The sequence below is a fragment of the Mastigoproctus giganteus genome, chromosome 3 (assembly GCF_048544385.1).
Source record: "Mastigoproctus giganteus isolate SK-2022 chromosome 3, ASM4854438v1, whole genome shotgun sequence".
Lineage (NCBI taxonomy): Eukaryota > Metazoa > Arthropoda > Arachnida > Uropygi > Thelyphonidae > Mastigoproctus > Mastigoproctus giganteus.
Genome location: NC_143577.1, coordinates 155,793,113 through 155,814,727, shown reverse-complemented (window position 1 = coordinate 155,814,727; position 21,615 = coordinate 155,793,113). Strand labels below are relative to the sequence as shown.

At 42.0% G+C, this 21,615-nt stretch overlaps 1 protein-coding gene across 1 annotated transcript in view; it reads right to left on the bottom strand.

Moving 5' to 3' along the window:
• LOC150088345 (uncharacterized) overlaps positions 1–21,615 on the bottom strand; it is a 521,190-nt gene that overhangs the window by 223,474 nt on the left and 276,101 nt on the right. The window contains exon 3 of the mRNA XM_090370129.1: positions 10,411–10,508. Coding sequence (XP_090226255.1) covers positions 10,411–10,508 — 98 coding nt within the window. The remainder of the gene's footprint in view (positions 1–10,410; positions 10,509–21,615) is intronic.

Sequence of the window (21,615 nt, the reverse complement as noted above, 5' to 3'; positions counted from 1 at the left end):
TAGGCGCACCTTTCGCCCGGATAAGGGCAGTCACATGACGAGGCATTCAGTTCACTAGTTCGCGAAAGCGTTCCACAGATATTTCCATCCATGCTTGCTGCACTGCTGTCCATAATTCCGACGCATTCCTGGGTGAAGAATCCAAAGGTCGAACGGATCTTTCCACAGCATCCCAAAGATGTTCCACAGGGTTCATGTCCGGTGAACGGGGAGGCTATTCTATGATGGTAAAATCGGCGGAATGCTCTTCGAACCATATTATAGTCGCCACGGCTTTGTGGGGGAGTAGAGTCCATTGAGAGAGTCCATTGCCCTGTGGATGCACGATGGTCTGCAAGGGTGGACACGTACCTGGACTGTTCAAAGATGCGTCTAGATGTACGCAGAGGTCCCAACGTTGAACACGCACCAGACCATTACCGACCATCCACCTGCCTGAACAGTTCTTTGTTGACAAGACAAGTGCATAGCTTCGTGCAGTTTCCACCAGATACGCACCCTCCGTCCGCTCGAAATAACTGGAAACGCGACTCATCGAACCAAGAGACCCGTCTCCAATCATCCAAGGTCCAGTGTCGATGTTCTTTCGCCCAGTTGAGGCGTAGGGTCCTGTGTCTTGGTGTTAGCAATGGGGCTCTGGTGGTTCGGCGGCTCCCATGACCTATTGCGGCTAATGATTTCGTGATGGTCTTGGTGGAGACGTTTCTGACACCTCCCTCGTTGAAGTCGGCGGTGATTTGTGCCACTGCTGCTCTCCGGTTGGCTGAAACAATGTGAGACAGACGTCGACAGCCACTTTCATCCACCACCTTTCTCCGCCCACAGCGCTCTCCACGATGAGATGTTTTTCCAGAAATGGCGTATTCCCGATACTGCCAAATGAAATAGTGTAATTTCTGTACGACCCCCGCAATAGAGTGACCAATACATCGGGCACCCACTACCATCCCTCTTTCAAAGTCGTTAACTCACGACGTTTATCCATACTGACATCGAATTACCGTCTACGTGAATGCAGTGTACCTACATACCTGCCAAGCGATGGGTTCGTCCCCTAGCGAGAGGAGTGACTGTTTCGCGTTGCCCAGGAAACAGGTATCCCATGGATTCTGTTCTTTCAGTGTACAACCCATGTAAATGTCCCTTATACCTGTATGAAGCTTCTCCCTGTCTCCTTATTTCGTCGTAATTCTATGGTAAACCACCATACCAAATTTTGTGCCACGAGTCAATTTGTTGAACAGTATATATAATTGATATGAAGATTAATCATATCAATCATATTAATTAATCATATTAATTTCACTTCAATTAATCACAGAAAAACATTTTTTTCAATTAATTTAAGAAAAAAAATACTTCAACTAAAATACAACCCACTACATATATTACCTTACTTGTTTTTTATCAATTTAAAGTAGCCATCCCACCTGATGATTTTTGCACTTCAAGATTTATAACATGGCCACGTATCAGTATATCTCAGTGAATTTTTTTTTTCCGTTAATCAATTTTTATGCTCACCTTTCATCTGTTATCGTATTCACTGTTGTAATATTTAAAGAAAAACAAAACAATTAAACATTGCAATTATCACATCGCCATTTTACATCTGCAATATTTGTCATTTTATAACGCGCCAGCGTATAAATGCTTCGTATTAATTTTTTTTAGACAACTAAAACTATACCCATTATAAAAATGAAAATATTTTTAAACGTGTTTGTGATATGCGTATATCGCCTATTGTTTTCACCAAGTCCGGATTTCCATCTGTCTGTCTGTCCGTCCGCATGTAATAATTCGCCTGCTAGTGAATGCATTTTCATGAAATTTTACAGCTGCCTCCTTCAAAAAGATTTATCAAACTATTCCAAATTTTATTAAAATGGGACAAATAAAAATCCAGCAATTATTATTATTTATTTATTTTTTTTTTTTCATACATATCCTTCAAGGGATAAAGGTGTTGTAATTGAGGCAGAAACAAAGTAGGATTTCAACAATATAAGGTAGTGTATTCAAATTACGGAATGAAAACAGAACTGCGTAAGAAGTCGATCAAGAGTTATAATATATGATGTGGACAAAGAAATAGAAATAAAGTGAACTCTTGGATCAGTTATATAAGAAGAATGTGGTGGAGTTTGGTATATCAGTTCTTAAAGGACACACAGGTGAGATCAGTGACAACGGCAATGAACAAGGACACTAAAAATTGGATTTTAGACATGCCATTCAGTGTAGATAAATTTATGGGAGAGTGTTCAGACATGGGTCTTCTTATAAAATAACAGATATATTATTTGTTAAGAAGTTTTTTAAACGCCTGGCATTTGAATATGTGGCTAGAAGTTGTAAACCAAAACAGTATATCTGCATTGCGCAGGAGATGGACACTTATTAAAGGATTGTCCTCTTAAACAGGAAACACCAAGGTAGAAGAAGATATAGGAGTGCTGCCCATTCAATGCCTAGTCGAAGTTGTCCAGAGTTTCGGAAATATACGGAACAAGTAAGGGATAAGATTCAATACAGATAATCCTCCAAATGTGGATTGTCAAGTGTTGAAAGTGGTACAGGTGAATAGTTAGCGCTCATATCAACTTTGCTTTACAACTTCAGAGGACAAATCGAGAAGGTTGTGCGGACACGGTCAACTTGGCGATGGTCAACTGGGCGACGGAAAACTCGGCAACAGTAAACTCAGCGACAAAAATTATTTTGAAAAGAAAATTATATATATTTTTTCATTTAGGTTATTATAAATTTATTAATGGAAATGTGTTAAGTCAAATATATTAGTACAATATGTTATTTATTAAGAACACAGATGTTTATTAGAAGAGAATTTATTGCGTAGTTAAGCATACATCGTTGAATTTTTTTAACAATCTTAAAACTTTAAGAGCACTGGCCAATCCAGAATCTCGCGAGACAATAATTACACCTCAGGAGTATACCCGTTATGAGTACAGTCGAACAAATTTTGAGCGTTTTCTTCTAACAGATTCTGGAAGAGACCAGTCCGACCCGCAGCGCATCCTGGTATTTGGTTGGGAATATCAGTCAACGTGGAGCGAACATATGAAGGAATTATTTATGGACGGAACTTTTTTGCTCTCTCCTCCTCTTTTTCTCAAATTTTCATCATACTAGCTAGAAAAGATGGAGGTGCAGTTTTCCCTATATTGTTTTGTTAGCTGCCGGATAAAAGAGCTGAAACATATATAAAATTATTTATCATGATACGCGAACTTTGGCCTCAACTGAATCCAGAGATCATAAATGTGGATTACGAACTTGCAATCCATCAAGCTATTCGTGCAGTATTTCCAGAAGGACGGTTGCTTGTTTCACATAATTAAAAAAACATTAACGATTGCTTGTTTCACTTAATTAAAAATCTTCGGAAACACTTGGCATCATGTCAACTTCTACGAAGATTTTGCATTACGTTCATTTGCATTACAACTTTGCGTTCAAAAATGATTACGTCTATTGCATTTGTTCCAAAAGAAGACATTATTAATGCAATTACCAGTGTAGAAAATTATTTAGCAGAAGAGTTTAAACCAATTTTAGAATGGTTTACCAATACGTATATAGGATGTCTCAGAAACAACGGTACCAGAGCTGTACTAACATTTCCCTCTAATATTTGGTCCGTATACCAACGAAATTTTGGTGAAGGCGATAGAACAATTTTGCTGAAGCCTGCCATCGCAAACTACAGTTAGATTTTGGTAGTAGTATTTCTCACCCTACTTTGTGGATTTTTATAAATAAATTAAGGAAAATTCAAATAACTTAGGATATAGATTTCGAAAGAATTATTGCCGGCCTTGAACGTCCACTGAACGAACACGCTATGAAGAAGCTGGCCGCAGAATTTTAAATAAGATCAATAACTATCAATATTTGGGAATGATGTCTAAATTTGCAGATGATATAAAGATTGGTAGAGTAGTTAATGATCAACCCCAAGCAGCGCTCTTCAGAGTGACCTAGATAGACTTCAGGGGTGGTCGGAAAAATGGCAGCTATGATTTAATCCAGCAAAGTGTAAGGTACTGCACCTGGGGAACAATAACCCCAAAATAACTAATACATTTGGAGTTGAAATAAAGCCGATAGTGGAGGAAAGGGACTTCGGTATTACGATATGGTCAGACACGAAGTTCTCTGAGCATTGTAGACTGGTTGCAAGGAAGGCTCATTGTGTTCTATCGATGATATATCGAACAATTGCTAGTAGGGATAAGGATATCATGATTCTATTATATAAGGCCACACTTGGAATACTGTGTTCAAGTATGGAGATCACACCTGAAGAAAGGCACTGTGCTTCTTGACGTGGTACAAAGACGGGTAACTCACTTGGTAAGATCGGCAAAAGAGCGTCCATATGAGGAAACACTTCGAATGTGTGGGTTGCGCAGCCTGGTTTCCAGGCTGCGCAACCCACACATTCGATAATTTCAAGCTACACGGGATGATTTAGACTGGATTGCAGGAAGTTTTATTTTAGCCAGCGCATTATAAATTACTGTAATAAGTTACCTACATGGGTGGTAGAGGCTGACAGTTTGGGGAAATTCAAAGGTCAGCTGGATTATTATTTTCTTCTTCTTTTTTTTTTTATTTATTTTTTTTTTGTTATTTTATTTTTTTATTTATTATTTTTTTGTTGTTAGTTTATTTGATTTATTTATTATTTTTGTTGTTGTTATTTTATTTTATTTTATTTTATTTATTATTATTTTTTTTTTTTTTGGTTGGTGCAGCATAAGTCATAGGCTTCCTTGCACCGTGTGGCCATTGCTAATACTAATACTATAATCGGCAAAATATTATAGAATATCTCCGTGGTATAATCTACAACTACAATATGGATTAAAAAAGTAAAGGATTTGTAGTTTTATAGTTTATTTTTCCAGATTATTAAAAAAATTCAAAGATGTCTACTTAATTATGCAATAAATTCTCTTCTAATGAATATGTGTTCTTAATAAATAACATATTGCAGTAACATAGGTAAAAAGGCATAGGCGCTCTGGTTTCATTATTCTATATTCTCTATTATGAGAATATAGAATAATGAACATAGAGCAGAATTAAAGTAAAATAAAATGACGAGTTCTAGTTAAACTAGGTTTAATGTTAAATACATACAATAAACAGAATATGTTAGATACATACAGTAACCAGTAATACAAAAAGCTTTCGGGCTTTATGTTGCCCTTCAACAGTTACGTCAGCTGGATTGAAAGTTTTGGGAACGAAGAAGTTAAGAGCGTGCGACGGCAGTCATGAACAGTAAACTGCATGATGCAGCAACTAACTGTTGGAAGTTGAAGTCTGTGGTTGTGACGTATGGGAACGTTGCGTATGGGAACGTTGCCACCGTTTGTCAATCATGAGAATGCTTCAATCATAGGATGAATATGACATCCTCTGTTTCTGTTAATGAAAGTATTAGAGCACGTGCTGTTCAGTGACTCCAACCAGGCACGGCGTCAGTAATGACGGGACCGATCAACAACCATGACATCGCGGCGTGGGTCAATGTCGTGTCGGGTTGTCCAGAAGTGCTCAGCAATGGCCGAGTGTTCTATGTCCACTAAGCGAATGGCTCTTTCATGTTCTGAAATACGTTTTCCGAGTCTTCTGCCAGTTTCCCCGACGTAGCAGCTAGTGAAGTCATGGAAAGAAATAAAAGAAATACGGCAGAATAGCCCACTCTGTAGTAAGGTGGGAATTGGTGTTTTCACTTTGGAGATGAGGGATCGCAATTTCCTGCCAGGGAGTTTTACGTACTTTATCCCATGAGATTTCAGGACCCTAGAAACTTGATGTGAAAGGTTTGGGTAGTATGGGATAAAGGCAATCGCGGCGGAGTCATTACCTTGAACGGTCCTGTCGGTCGCTACGTGGTCACGGGCCTATAGGTCGCACCTATCTAGGGAACTGGTGGGATAGATACATCGCGTAAGATCTGTATTGACCCTAGCAATCTCGGTGCGTCTCTCATCTGCAGAACTAGAGTGGGTCCAGGCTCGAGTTAACAAGGCCCGGCAGTGCCGAGAAAATGGCTGCGCGTGTGTGCTGCCCGGTAGTTGGTAAATTGGCCAGCACACACTGGCGTGTGATAGACTATTGTTCTCAGGCGTGTGCCCTCACGTCGGACCAGGGTGTCCAAGTATGGTAGGGTATTGGCCGACTCTAGTTCGATAGTGAATTTTATGAAAGTGATAGAGAATATAGAATATTGCAGTAATATATTTGACTTAACAAAATTCCACTAATAAATTTATAATAAGCCTAAATTAAAACATGTATATAATTTTCTTTGCAAAATAATTCTGTCGCCGAGTTGACCGTTGCAGAGTTCACCATTGCAGAGCTGACCGTCGCAGAGTTGACCATCGCAGAGTTCACCGTCGCCAAGTTGTCGCGTACCCAAGGTTGTGACTGTCTCCTGGTGCAGGAGCCCTATACAGTGGATTCCTTAGTTAAAGGATATACATTATATTTATAGGATTGCACAACATGTTCTAGGCTGCCCAGCTGCTGTACGAATTTGTAATCCGAAATTGAGAGTTAACACAAGTCCACAGTCTAGCCTTTTCACACGGTTGTCGTGGAGGTGGTTGCTGACTTTAGACTCGTTGTGGGGTTACCCTGATAGTGAACCACCTTGAATAAGCAACGCACCGACAATAGATTCTCGAATAGGCAACTCTTCGCCAATAGATTGTCGCCGGATACCACCACCCAGGGGTGGTGGTATCCGCCGAGAATAAGTAACATTACATTGGAAGTAGTGCAATATCAAGGCAACTCGTCGTTGTAAAGGCATTCCCAATATGAGATATATCAAAAAACGACGTCATTTCACCTAATTCTGTGGTTTACTACCAACTAAAATGATGCTTGGCACTAACTTGTTCGATTACCAAATGTTTATATTATTAATATTTATTAATATTAAAAATAAATAATTTCTATATTTAAAAACGTATTAAGTGGGAAAACGTCATTATAATAACACAGCGTGTATTCTTTATCATTTTTATGGGGGAAAATTTTTACCCGGGAAACTTCTAACGCAGGAAAGTAATACATTACAACATACAGAGTTGAAATTGGGACTTAAGAGACCAAACCTAGTACAAGGGGAAACTTTTTATGCGGGAATTTCTTATCCGTGTTCTACCTATATATATATATATATATATATATATATATATATATATATATATATATATATATAGGTAGAACAAATATACAAATATATATTTGTATATATATATATATATATATATATAGTCAGACACATGCATGTATATATGATTGCTTTCGCCTCAAAGGTGATACTTGTCCATATGTCCGTTCTGATATTCCCTGTCAGGGACTTGGCAATTTGGAAACTCCTCTTTTCGATCTTCTCTGGCTTAAAATCTCTCTACCTCATTGTGTCAAATTCATCTGTTGTCTCTACCGTTCTCCCAATTCCACTAATCACTTAGAAGTCTTTGACTTACTCTCTTTGCAACTTGACTTTCTCCAGTCCAACTTTCCAAACAGTGAGGTAATTTTCCTTGGTGATTTTAATGTTCACAACTCCAGCTGGCTTCCGTTTTCTAGTCACACCGACCCAGCTGGTCCAGATGCTGAGGCTTTTGCAATTACTAATGCTTGCGCAGATTGTTCATTTACCTACAAGAATACCGGACAATCCTAATCATACAGCCAATACGCTTGATCTTTTTCTCACAAACAATCCTTCTAAGTACACGGTCGAAGTGAGAGGTCCTTTAGGCACTTCAGATCACAACTTGGTGATTGTCTCTTCTCCAATGGAACCTTTATATCATGGCTATTCCCAACCTCGTGTTGTTTGGCATTACAAAAATGCAAAATGGGATGACCTGCAAGACTCCTTTTCTTCTTTTCCTTGGTCGGATTACTGTTACAAAACTTCTGATGTCAACGTTTGCTCAGATCGTGTCAGTGAAATTATCCTTGCAGGAAAGAATATCCTTAATCCTACACTCCACTTTAAAATCTCGTCCTTTATCTAAACCTTGGTTTTCCAATAAATGTGCTAAGGCTGTTCAAGAGAAGAATGTTGCATATCGAAATTGGCTTGTTTCTAATTCTTCAGTTTCATTTTCTGCTTACAACAAAGATCGCAACAATTGTAAAGCAGTTATTAATCAGTCCAAACCAGAGTTTGAACAGGCTAAGAGTAGAAAACTTGATTCTTACCCTAATGGTAGCCGAGCATTCTGGTCTCTTGCCAAAGCTATTGGCCGCACCTTTTGCCCATCTCTGCTCCCACCTCTGTCCAAACCAGATGGTTCTGTTGTCACTTCAGTCAAGGATAAAGCTGACCTGCTAGCTTCCCATTTTCCTTCCAACTCATGTATTAATGATCTTGGTAAAACACCTCCCACCATTCCCAACACGCTTCATTCAATGCCTCCTGTGGTCTTCCGTCAAAAGGATGTCAGAAGGATTTTGACGAATCTTGATGCTAAGAAAGCTCCAAGTCCCGATGGTATTTCTCCTCTACCAATTCCTTAAATGCCGATCTTCAGGTAATTCTCCAGTGGGGCAAAGACAACTTATTTGATTTCAACCCTTCTAAAACTCAGTCTTGTCTTATATCTCGCAAAAAGGATTCTTCTGCTCCTATGCTTATCGTTAGTGACACTCCGATTTCTAGGCAAAATGATATATCTCGTTTGGGGTAATCTCTCTCTCTCTCTCTCTCTCTCTCTCTCTCTCTCTCTCTCGACACAAGCACATTACAAATATTGCTTCCTCTGCATCTAAAAAACTTGGTTTTCTCTTTCGCTCTCGACGTTACTTTTCTTCCAAACAGCTGCCCACTCTGTATAAATCGCAAATCCGCCCTGCCATGGAATATTATTCCCACAACTGGGGTGGTGCCCCCAAAACCTCTCTCAGGCTTCTTGATTCCATTCAGAAGAGGGCAGTTAGGTTAATTAATGATTCATCTCTAACAGAGTCTCTCCACTCGCTCTCTCATAGACGTACTGTTTCTGCTGCATGCCTCTTCTACAGATACTTCCATGGGCACTGTTCTTCTGAATTGGCTTCTATAATTCCCGCTCTCTCTTTCAAAACAGTCCGAACACGTGCCGCCACCAGCCAACATCCATTTACTGTCCAACTTCAAACTCACAGAACCAACTTTTCATCTTCCTCGTTTATTCATTCAACTGCCGTTTTCTGGAACAACCTTCCTTGATACGTATTTCCTGAAAATTACAGTCTACAGAAGTACAAGTCCAATGTCAACAAATATCTTCTTTAAGAACCTAATTAGAACCTATAGTACTAAGTACTATAGGTTCTAATACCTCTCGTGTTTGGGGTTTACATAAAAAAAAAAAAAAAGACACATGCGCACACAAATTATAGACGCCTCATGACCTATCTGCCTTAGCGCAATTCAAAAGTCAGCTGACCACGCAAAAGTAATTTATATATTTTATATCAAGAATATCAAATGTTCAAAACATTAGTCGAAGACGAAAGGTGAGATCATCACCAAATTGTCAGAGTATGTTCGCTTTATCGTTAGGAATGTTGCAGGTTCAATTTAGATTACGTTTAATATATATATATTTTTTTTTTTTTTTCTGATTATACTCCGACACGACAACCAAGTCAGTAGAGTTTACAATAAATCGTCAATACAAATATTTATCGTATTTAGTAGTCACGGGATTGAACCCCAGTCCACTCAAAGAACGCGTGCTATGCACTCTCGTTCCTGACCACTGGGCTACGTCAGGCTATATATATTAAACGTAATGTAAAGTCAAAGTTACAGTTGATAAAAAAAAAAAAAAATTGAATAAGAAAGGTATGACAAATGCAACAAAACGCGCAAAGCAGAAGTAAAGGATGCAAAAGTATATAAGCATGTAAGAATAGTCTAATTAAAGTTTGCATAGATGGAGGTCAAAATTACACGAAGTGCCAAGTACTAGAAGGGTAGGGATAGTAGAAAAAAGAAGTAATGTAGATTTGAAAAAGGCGAAAGAATGTTAATATCCTAAAAGTTATGAATGCAGTAAGAAAATTATGGGCTGAATTGCAAAGCCAATTTGGAGGTGGAGGAACTGCAACGCAATGTAAGCTGTACAGCTCTGTACAGCTTGTAAGCTGTACAGGGCTGAATGTAATAAATATTAATAACTTTGACTTAATACATTGATAAATCAAAAAGGGAACATTTAATTTTCTGGTTTTTAAAATCCAAAAACGAGAAATAAGCACTGAAGTTTTAAATTGCATCGAGGCGCCAACACGCCTAGGGCAGGTGCTGTGCTGAATTGGAAAAGCAAATCTATCCAAAACTATCCTTACCGATTAAACTGATAAATGTCTTCAATATTACTGAAGAGATCTCTCAAATTCTGCTGATCAATCTTTTCTGGGTTTTCAGAAATATGCCTCTGATAGCCCTAAGGACAGAAAATATTAAAAATAAGCGTTTGATCTAAAATAAATAAAAGAAAAATTTTATACATACATTTTAAATTGTAACTAGGTTAGCCAGTAATTACGAGTATAATTAACTTGGAATTAGTGCGAGACCACTATGGCATAAGTAAATCACAAGCTTGTTTACACAGTGATTACAATCCAAAACCAAATCAAACTATTATATTAGGCCACCCGAGTATTTAAATTCATATGTCGTGCTGTCTTATGTCTGTTAATTGCGTGTGTGCCATGGTTGATTTGCCTGTTTTTGCTGGATTAAAAATCCGTTTCTGGGGAGAAAACCTTGCTATCTACGCCTGAGACCAACTAACTCAGTCACGGAGTGAAAAATGCCCATCAAAGTTCCTCGCGTCATCGACGGGATTCGAACCCAGGCCTTTTCCACCCGATGGTGACGATACCACTGTGCTACCCACGCAGATGTGTGATTACAATCGCTGTACTTCCACATTTTACGTCGAAAAGGCCTGGGCTCGATTTCCGTCTTGAACGGAGGAACTCATATTTTGGGTTTTTTCACGCCGCGGCGAAATTAGCCGATTCGGGAGAAGATTACACGGTTTGCTCTCCCGGAAACCCGCGTTTTTTATCCAACAAACTAGGCAAACCGATCATAGAATCCAAGCGCACGCACGTGCAGACACATGCGCGCACAATTATAGACGCCTTGGCGCAATTGACCTATGACCTATCTGCCTTAGCGCAATTCAAAAGTCGGCTAACCACGCCAAAGTAATTTATATATTTTATATCAAGGATATCAAATGTTCAAAACATTAGTCGAAGACGAAAGGTGAGATCATCACCAAATTTCCAGAGTATGTTCGCTTTATCCCTAGGAATGTTTTTCAGGCTCAATTATAAATAGACATTTCGTTTAAATCAGTTGTGGGTTTTAAGGGACATGGGATTTTAGATCCCTAATGCTATTGTTTTTGTTTTGTTTTTTTTTAATTTTTTTTTATTTGGATACACATTTCAACTCTTTCCTACTTTCCACATATCCAGAATCTTAGGATGAAAGTTAATAAATTTGCAGCGATGATCTTCAGAGGAGAACCTTACGCCTACTTTATAATACTATTTTCTTACTTGTAGTAACGTAAGCTTTGTGTGTCTGGTTTAGACACCCTGCTCTTCTCACGATCCAAATGCAATTAGCAACCACTCAAAGATTATTTCTTTTGACAACAGTAAGAACGCAGAGAACAGTATCTACTCCTGAATTACAAGTTTTAGGGAGAATTCCATCTCTTGACTTTCGCCTAATACTTAAAGGAGTTAATTATTATCATTATCATATAAAAAGTAAACCACTACATTCTGAAGTATTTCTCTTGGTTACAGTTGATTCTAAAAAAGTAAAATACTAAATGCTGCAATATTATTAAACGAAGTCACAACGATGTTAAAGATAAATCTTTTATCTTTAACATCTCATTTACTTCTGTCAAGAATATACAAGAAGTGATTTTTGCCCCAGGACATTACTCGTCTAACCTTTCAACAGACCATGGTTTTATAAATGTGAAATCACACCAATTTAATCTTTCACCTACTAATGCTTGTGTTTGTGGTTCCGTGCAGGATTAGCATGTTTTATTTCATTGCACCATCTACCAAAGATCTGGTCAAGAAATATCACCCGTAACACATGATTTCTCTCCTGCAAATGAACATGACCTTATTTCAAACCAACAAAGTTTCACTGCCTTCCAAAACTTTGCCAAGGAATTGTTTGACAGACACTGCCACCTTCTTGGCTGGCCCAATCCTTCAGGAACTTCAATTATTTAAATTATACCAATAATTCTATTCAACACACTCTACAGAACCTACTGAGTCTACATGTCTGCTATGTCGTGGATCTGCATGAACCCCTTCTGGTGAACACAAAACCCTCAGGACAACTTATGAGTAATGTCTTTTGACCTCCCTCTGCGCCTGTTGGCACCAAACATCTGTTTGGTGCTGTATCAATTTAAGTCAAACATGTCCTCCTTTATAATTTTATTTCTTCTTTTTTCAGTTTCTTCTATCCTTATATGAATGAGAGTGATTCTATGTGAGTTTGGATGTGAGTGTGTATGGATGCGGGATGCTGGCATCTTTGAGATGAGCCCTTTTTTATTCATCCATGATGAGGGATCTGCTGGTATCACTGGCTGGGTTCCAATGATACTGAATTTCTGGCATCCATAAACTTGCTCTACTGTTTGTGGGTACGGAATTGGGACAGTAAGAATATAGCTGTGACCCGGGCTTCCTGGTGATCACTCTCCCCTTCTAGCAAAGTGGCCAGAAACAACACAATACAATACAATACAATACAATGCACACATCGCACAAACGTAGCACTACGCTCATTTCTGACCATTTTACAGAGTTCTGTATTACCGCAGAACTCTGTAAAATGAAGGAAAAAAAAGGAGACGAAGAAAACTTGTCAAAAGACGCCCTGCATAAGATACAACACAATTACGCAAAAGCACTTTTTGCATAATTGTATCCCTTATTCGAAATGGCCATTGCCATCCACTTCGAAATTTCAGGGCTTATTTAAATCGTTAAAACTTTTGTATCAAATTCATGTAAAAAAGCTAAACAGTGCGCTATTTCTCTCACCTCCCACTCACTTTCCGGCTCCCGATCAAGTACTTCAATTACACCTAAAAACATGCTATTAAAAAGAAACAGTGCACATATAAGCAATAAAAAAAATAAAAATTATATATACTTATTCCTCTTCCAATTATAAGGTATAAGGCAGTGGTCTCAAACTCAAATTTCATGCGGGCCGAATGCACGATCTGAAAGCAGCTGACGGGCCGGAATTTTTTTTTTTTTAAACAAAATGAGAGTGAATATAAGCACCGTATTTACAACAAATACATAATTTTGGCCCACGGGCCGCCAGTGATTTTTCCCATCTCCGCGTGTGTCCGCTGTATCGAGGACAGTACACTGTCAAGTAAGAAACTTGAAAGTGTGTAGGCCATGTCTGTGCAATATGATGTGTTGTTCCCATTGTTTGTCCGGCTTACTGGCCGCTAGGCCCCAATAGGGTCCTAGCGGCTAATAAGCTAGGCCCCACTAAGCGACGTTGCCCATACCTCGCCACGTGGAGGCTAACTGGGTGTGTCCAGCATCATGACAAGTTGCTCTGGTCCTGCCACCTAGTTTCCTGGGATTTCAGTGGCTAGGACCTTAAAAAAAAAAAAAAAACACGCGTTTGACGTTAATTCTTAATGAGATTGCTGTTAGGAAATCGCTGGTTGGGGTTGAACGCTAGAGAGATGTGTTAAAAGACCTAATAGGTCAGGCAAAATTTTGTTGTTATTAAATTTAGACGTGTGGGCTAGATGAAAGATAATAGTGGGGGGAGACTGGGGGGTAGAAGTATAAGTAAGAGGTCGATAGAGGAGATGACCCTTGCAAGGCAGTATGGCATACCCATGCCACACCAGAGGGAAGTTTGGATGGCAGGTGGGGGGAGACGAAGAAAAGTTATCTCCCCCTGCCGTGGCGTGGATAGGGTATACAGGTAGAGTGGGGGGAGGGTGAAGACTGGAGGTAAAAGGCAGAAGTATGGGGACAAAAGAGAAGGCGACACCAAGGTGGTCAGTGAGGAAGGCGAAAAGATGAGTTAGCAGGAGAAGTGTAAAGTGTATTCTTGTCAAACGACACCAGGGGTTTCCCCCATCTCCACGTAGTATACATTGTCATGTGAAACAGAACACTGTTGTGGCCAGAGATTTAAAAGTGTATGGATATTGTATGGATACGGTACACTGACGTGTACCATTGTTCATCTGGTCATTTATTCGCTGTACCCCTACTGAGGCCCAATGTTATTTACTCGGGCAGGCCCTGCCACCTAATTTCCTGCGATTTCAGTGGCTTATGTTAACAAAAATGGCATAGACGCTAGAGTTTTAGATAAGGGCGAGTTGGTTTTAAATGAAGGTTAGGTTAATTTTTCACATTAAAGTTCAGCAGCTTGCAGTTGGGACATCCACAGTCGGTAAAGGTAGAATGGGGGGAGACTGAAGATTGGGGGAACGAAAGAGAAGGCGATTCCAGGAGTGTCAGTAGAGCAAGCCCCACCAGAGGAAGAAGAGGGAGGCAGGGGAGGGGATGAGACAGAGGCACATCTCTTTCCCCTCCCTGCCTAGGGATGGGGTTTTAAAAATGAACTAGGCAAGGGTGCCCAGTTCGGAACGGCAGGTGATGTGCTGCAGCAGAGCTGCTGTGGTCATGTCTAGTCGTTGCACCGCACATGGGAGAAAGAGTCCTGTACAGAGAGAGCATTGTCTGGTAGAGTCCGCATAGATGGTGACGGATCGTCTATCCTTTGCGATGGATGTTCAATCCTGAGAGAGAGAGAGAGAGAGAGAGAGAGAGAGAGAGAGCGTGTGTGTGTGTGTGGTCCCACCCCAACAGTCATAGTCTGGTTCAGTTTGGATGCTTATGTACATAGTGGCATAGTGTTTTTTGAAAGTTGCCACCTGTGGTTTCCCACATCTGCACCATGGTACTTTGTGAAGAAGTACAACATCTCTGTAAAAGCCAGAAAAAGTGTAATGTCTGGTCTCTGTCAGAGTAGTGTTATGTTTTGTTGTTGTGTCTCTGGCTGCTTGGCTGCAGAGTCCCTAGTGGGACCCCACGTTGCCCGCCACCACCACTGGGAGGTGAGCCAGGCTGCCCATTATACTCTGGCTGGCCTTTGCCAGGATTGCCTGAGCTTCCTGACAAAGGTCAAGTGAAAAAAAAAGGGGGGGGGGCGAGAAAACAGAGCAGGAGTACGAGTTAGAAGGAACAGAAAGAGGGAAAAGGAGGATGGACTGAAGTTGAGGAGCAGTCTGCTCTTTGTGAGGTGAAAACAAGGGTCTGGGAGTGGGAGTTAAAGTAGCAGGGGACAGGTGCCCCTGCATGATCACCAGACGTCAATGGACTCTGTATCCCGCACTCAGAAGTTCTCCAGAGTGCCACCAATCCCGCACCAGAACGTTGCCGGCTGATCCTACCCTATAAGGGGTTTGCAGCAGTCCCACACCAGAATGGTACCAGCAGTGTTCCTACCCTTAAAGGGTTAGCAAGTTGTCAAGGCAGTGTCCTCTAGCGGAGAAGGAGATAACCCATGCCAGTCTGATTCAGGCCTTGGGCAGCATGATCCAATGCTGTTCTCATTTCAGCAATCTTGGCTAGCCTCAGTGCGAAGATTTCCTGCGCATACACAGTTAGTGCCCTGTACGTGTTTTCATCGAGCAGCAGCGAGGACTCTTGGTTACATGGATTCCTTTGAATTGCGGTAGCAAACTTGATTCTACTGTTGTCATAGGCAGGGCACTGATACATGAGATGGCCCCAGGACTCTTCTTCTCCACAATGGCACCGCGGGTCTCTTTCAATCCCCATAGCTGTGAGTTTCTCACGGAAGGGGCCGTGACCAGTGATAATAAATGTCATGTGCAGACCAGGTGAGAACCAGGGAGGGGCTCTGGGTGAGTATGGTTTACAGTTGGGAGGAATCGCCTCGTGATGTCTCCTTTCTGCATGGTTTCCCAGCTCTGTTGCCATATCGCTTGTAGGTGTTGGGTGATTCTCCTCTTCTCTATCTTCTCATATCAGTTGTCCAGTTGTCTTGGGATCGGAGTTTGTCTAGGAGATTTTCACTCTCCAGTCAGAGACGTGGGTGACCGTGTTAGTGGATGCAAGTGAGATATCAAGCGTTGCCTACCACAGCGTATTCCAAAAGGTAGGGAGTTGGTGCGGCTGGTTGGGTATGGCTAGGGGTGACCCTGCAAGGAAGTTTTCCAAGAGCTGGCCATTATTTGTTCCTCTCCTGTCTTCGGTTGCACTAAGCCAGGCAGGCGAGCGGAAATTGACAACTGCTCTGACAATGATTTTCTGGTTTGGAAGGACATCCAAGAGGTGTTGAAGGTAGTTTATGGCAAAAGTGGTTTCTACCCCCCCCCCCTCGTGTACAATATAAGGAGACCACATAGAAGGATCCTATGGGTGGTGTAAGGTGTGTTGGGGGTCTAATGGCTCCTGGGGTTCCCCCCATCTCCGCGTATTTTCTATGTTTCGGGCAAGCCTGAGATTTTTTTAAAAAATATATATGGTTCATGTGATATGTGGTGTGTTGTGCTGTATATATGCATATCTTCTTCCTGAGGTAGTTTAAGTGCGGTTTAAATGAGAGATTGCTGTCAATGATAATTCCTAAGTACTTTATCTCGTTTGATAATTTTACTGTTATTCCTTCTACTTTGATTTGTGGTGGCCTGTATAAGTTTAGTTTTCCTTTCAAGAGGACCAAGTTGGTTGGTCTTTTCCAGTGCTAGTTTTAGGCTATTTAGTTTAACCCAATCCTGTAGGATTTGCAGCATTCCATTTGCTTGTTTTTCAAGATTGGCTCTTGAATCAGCTGCTGTGATTAAAAGTAAATCATCGGCAAAGGCCTGGGCCTCAACCCCGGCCCCCCAGGTCCTTGCAGAGAGTCATTGAGGACAAGGTTCCACAGGAGCAGCCCCAGAACAGAACCCTGGGAGCAGCCCCAGAACAGAACCCTGGGAGCAGCCCCTGTGAACTGCGCGCGATAGGCTGGAATAGAGAGCAAGGATCTGCACTTCTCTGTCAGTGAGATAGGATTTTACACAGTCAAATAGATTTTTTGGAAGGGCTGCAGCACAAAGCTTCGCCAGGATGCTCAGCCACCAAAGAGTGTTGAACGCCCCAGTGAAGTCCACCGTGATCACCAGGAAGTACTTGCTGGTACATTGTGCAGCTCTGTTAAGATCTCGGATCGCATCAATAGTAGAGGTTCCACATTTGAACCTATATTGTTTTGAGTTGCTAAGGTTTGCTTCCACATAGTGCTGTTCAATTCTCTTTTGTAGTAGTCTTTCCAGGATTTTACTCATCGTCGATAGCCAGGCAATTGGTCTGTAGGATGTAGGCAGCTCCGGCAGTTTTGTAGGGCTTTTTCATATCAATTTTAAGATGGTTTTTTTCCATTGTGTTGGAAAGTGACCTTGCTCCAGGCAGCTATTGTACAGTTGTAGTAAGAGTTGGGGGACACATTCAGCAGTCTTTTTAATCATCTCTGGTTCAATTAGATCTGAACCTGGGCATTTTTTGTTTTTTGTTCTGCTCAACGCTTCTTGGAGCTCCTCAAGAATAAACGGCGGTTCTTTACGGGTGTTTCTATATCTTTCATTTGCGTGGCATATCTCCTCTTGCTCCACTGTCAGTTCTGTTGGCTGTTCCACGAATATTGCTGCAAGAATATTTGCAACTGAGTTTCTCAGCATTGTGGTCAATGAGCCTTGTGGCGTTTTCGTTGCCACCATAACTTCTCCTCTGGGGAGCTTGCTAGTTATGATTTTGAACACTACTCCCCAGGGATCGGTGTTTCCTGTTGTTTCGACGAATCTCTGCCAGCTTTCTCTTTTGCTCTTTTTGATTTGCCACGTGTAGTGATTTCTAAGCTGGCGGTACCTGTTTATCATTTCCGTGACTTCTTCCTGTGGCCAGGTTCTTCTTGCCCTTTGAAATTCTCTTCGTTTTCCCTGTACCATTTTCCTTAGTACATGTGAACAGACAAACCGCCCATAGATATGCCATAGCAAAGGCAGACTGGGAACTCTTCCAGACCACCCTACGGAATAGCATACAACAACGACAGAGAGAACTCCAACGTATCGAGGACACAAGAATCCTCCAAATTAAAACGACTGAAATCATAAAACAAGCCAGCGACACAGCCATCAGGAAGAAAATCCAACACCAGGGAAAGTGCCCTGGTGGAATAAAAACCTCCAGCGATTCAGGAAGGAGGCACAGGAAAGAAGAAAGGCCTTTGAGCCAGGCGCTCCTGGCCGATGGCAGAAATTGAAACCCTACGACAGAGCTACAAAGAGGCGAGAAACGCCTATACAGCACAAATTAAAGAAAGCAAAAACCAATCCTGGGAGCGCCTGGTCTCCACTACTGGAAACAAGGACCCTTGGGGACTTGTATACAAGCTTGTCACCAACAAATTTCCCAGAGGGGAAGTAGTTGAAGCCACTAAAACACCTGAAAGATACTTGACTATCACTTGGGAACACACCATCAACAATATCCTTGACGCTGCCTTTCATCCAGAGATACAAACAACGACAACAGAACAAAGCCGAGTTTTCCAGGCCAACGAGACTCATCAAACAGCAACAAAAGAGCACCCTTTCACCATGGAAGAGATCAACAATGCAGCAGACCTAATAAAGGGAAATAAGATGCCCTGGATTGGACCTTCTGGAACCCAAAATTATCAAAAAAAACAGTAGAGTACGCTCCGAACTTACTATTAAACCTGTATAACCTCTGTCTCAGAGAAGGTACCGTCTCGAATTCCTGGAAGATGGCAAAGGTTAAACTCATCCTAAAGAATCCAACAAAGCCACCACACCTTCCGGACTCCTACCGGCCCATTGCACTTTTGACAGTTATCAGTAAGCTATTTGAGCGACTACTTTACACAAGGATCCAACATTACTATGATGAGGCAGGCCTGGCCTCAGCAAACCAATTCGGCTTCAGACGGGGAACCTCCACCGTGGACGCCTTAATTCAACTCCTGACCAAGGTAAACAGATGTAATACCAAGTACTTCCTAGTGATAGCCGTGGACTTCGCTGGGGCGTTCGACTCACTTTGGTAGCCGAGTGTCCTGGAGAGGCTGCGCGAAGCCAACATGCTGGAAAACCTCTATAACACCATCAAAACTTACCTAAGCAACAGAACCATCAAAATCACCGCCCCCTATGGCACACTCTCCAGGCATGTCCATCGGGGCTACCCTCAAGGTTCGGTCCTTGGCCCATTACTGTGGAATATTGTCTTGGACACCTTTTTTAACATCGATCTCCATGAAGTACAATCTCAGGCAATTACGGACGACCTCATTCTGACGATACAGGCAAACTCAACAGCCACGTTAGAGATCCTCGCAAATCAGGCCCAGACCACTCTCCAAGAATGGGCAAACTGAAATCAACTCAAAATATCCCCTACAAAAACAAACTCCATCCTACTAAAAGGATGCCTTGATCTTAGGCGGGCGCCTCCGTAGCCAGGTGGGAAGGAGCAGTAGTGCGCAGTACACGCTTCTTGATTAGACCGGGGTTCGAGCCCGTGCCCACCAAATACGGAGGATGTGGAAAGGTCAGGGAATGACCACCGCATATCCCCGAGTAATATGGCCTTAGTTGCTAATGCTCCTAAAAACCAAACAACAACAAGGTCTTAGGCGGCCTCCGCAAATAAAAATTGGGCAGGAAACAATCAAATTCTCCAACCACCTGAAATACCTAGGCATGATATTGGACCAAAACCTGTCATTTCAGGACCATCTGAAATATCTCTGCAAAAAAATAAGACGCTACGCAGCCAAGGTTGCCAGAGTCATGCGTAAAGAATGGGGCTTGAAAAAGCGAGTCCTCAAACTGTTCTACAAAGCTATCTTCACTCCGATCGTCACCTACGCATCCGGCGCATAGTTTCAAAAAACTATAACAGCAGTAAACAGACATATAACGGACGAAATTCACAGATCCATCCTCCTAACCATCACTCGTGCTTGCTGCATGGTGAGCACCCACACCCTGCAAGTGTTTGCAGGCACTCTCCCGCTGGACTTAGAAATAATACAATGCAGCCTACTGTACTACCTAGACAAAGGCACCCCACAGACTGTTCTGGGGTTCACTATTGACCTAACCAGCAACAGAAATGTGGAAAAGAAGAAGATACAAACTCACCTGCAGCAGGCATGGCAGGAAAGGTGGTGCAACTCTCAAAAGGGAGAGATCACGAAGAAATTTCTACCCAATATTGAACAAAACTACCCAACCTACCTCACCAAACTGGTTCTCCCCAGGTCTACAAGCAACGTACCTCTTAACCGGACACGGAGCGATTAATGCCAAACTGTCTCTACTTGGGATTCAGATTGATCCAACTTGCACTTGCGGGGGGGCTGGAGAGCTGGCAGCACCTAAAGTATGACTGCAGGCTCTATGGAGACCTATGTGGTGTTTTACTCACCAGAATCCACTACTTACCACAGGGACAAGAACATCACCTCCTAGACACGAAGGAGGAGTATCAAGCCTTCTCGGATTACGCACAGGCACTGTTCGCGAGGAGGAGGAGGAGAAACCAAATGGCCGCAGCCCACTACCATTATAACCAAAGAACACCTGTTCTTCAGCTCGCTAGGACTGGGACACCAGAATTAGAAGACTCAAGAAACAAACTATACCAAAATAGACTAACATGGACGGGACCCATGTCCCATGAAAGACAAATGGAGATGATTACCAAACTTAGACACCCCACCAGCTGGGTCAATGTAAACAAGACACACTCCTGAGAACTGGAAAGCTTAGGAAATAAACCACACAAAGGACTAACATGGACGGGACCGACCCAGGTCCCAAGGATGACAATTCGGACATGACACCAGATTGGACACCACCAACAGGGTTATTGTATAGTTTTCCTGCAGACGCTTGTTGGCAATCGCACCGGGCTCCCTTGCCTGGTGCCTTTCCACCCCCACCCCTGCGCCGGTGGTGGGACGGTCCCCCCGGCGCCCCATACTTTCTCCTGATGAGGCATGGGCCTGCCTCACTGACTTCTGGGATTGCCTACTCTATCATCCCCATATTTCTGCCTTAACCCCCCCCCCAGCCTTCAGTCTCCCACCCACTCTATCTTTATGCTAGCAAATGTCCCACACACAAAAACTTAATTATGTCAAAATTCCCGTTCGCCCATTCTTTCGGCCTTTATTATGCAAGCATTATCCCCCTCACCTAACGATCATCAAACCGACGATGATGGATATATGTATTTGTCTGTACGTACGTGCATATAAAAGAGCGGGCGTGTTTTTTTTTTAGGTCCTAGCCTCTGAAATCTCAGAAAATTAGGTGGCAGGACCTGCCAGAGTGAAACGAAAACTACTGGGTTCCTGGTCTGCCTCCACGGGGAGAAGGTGGGGCAACGTTA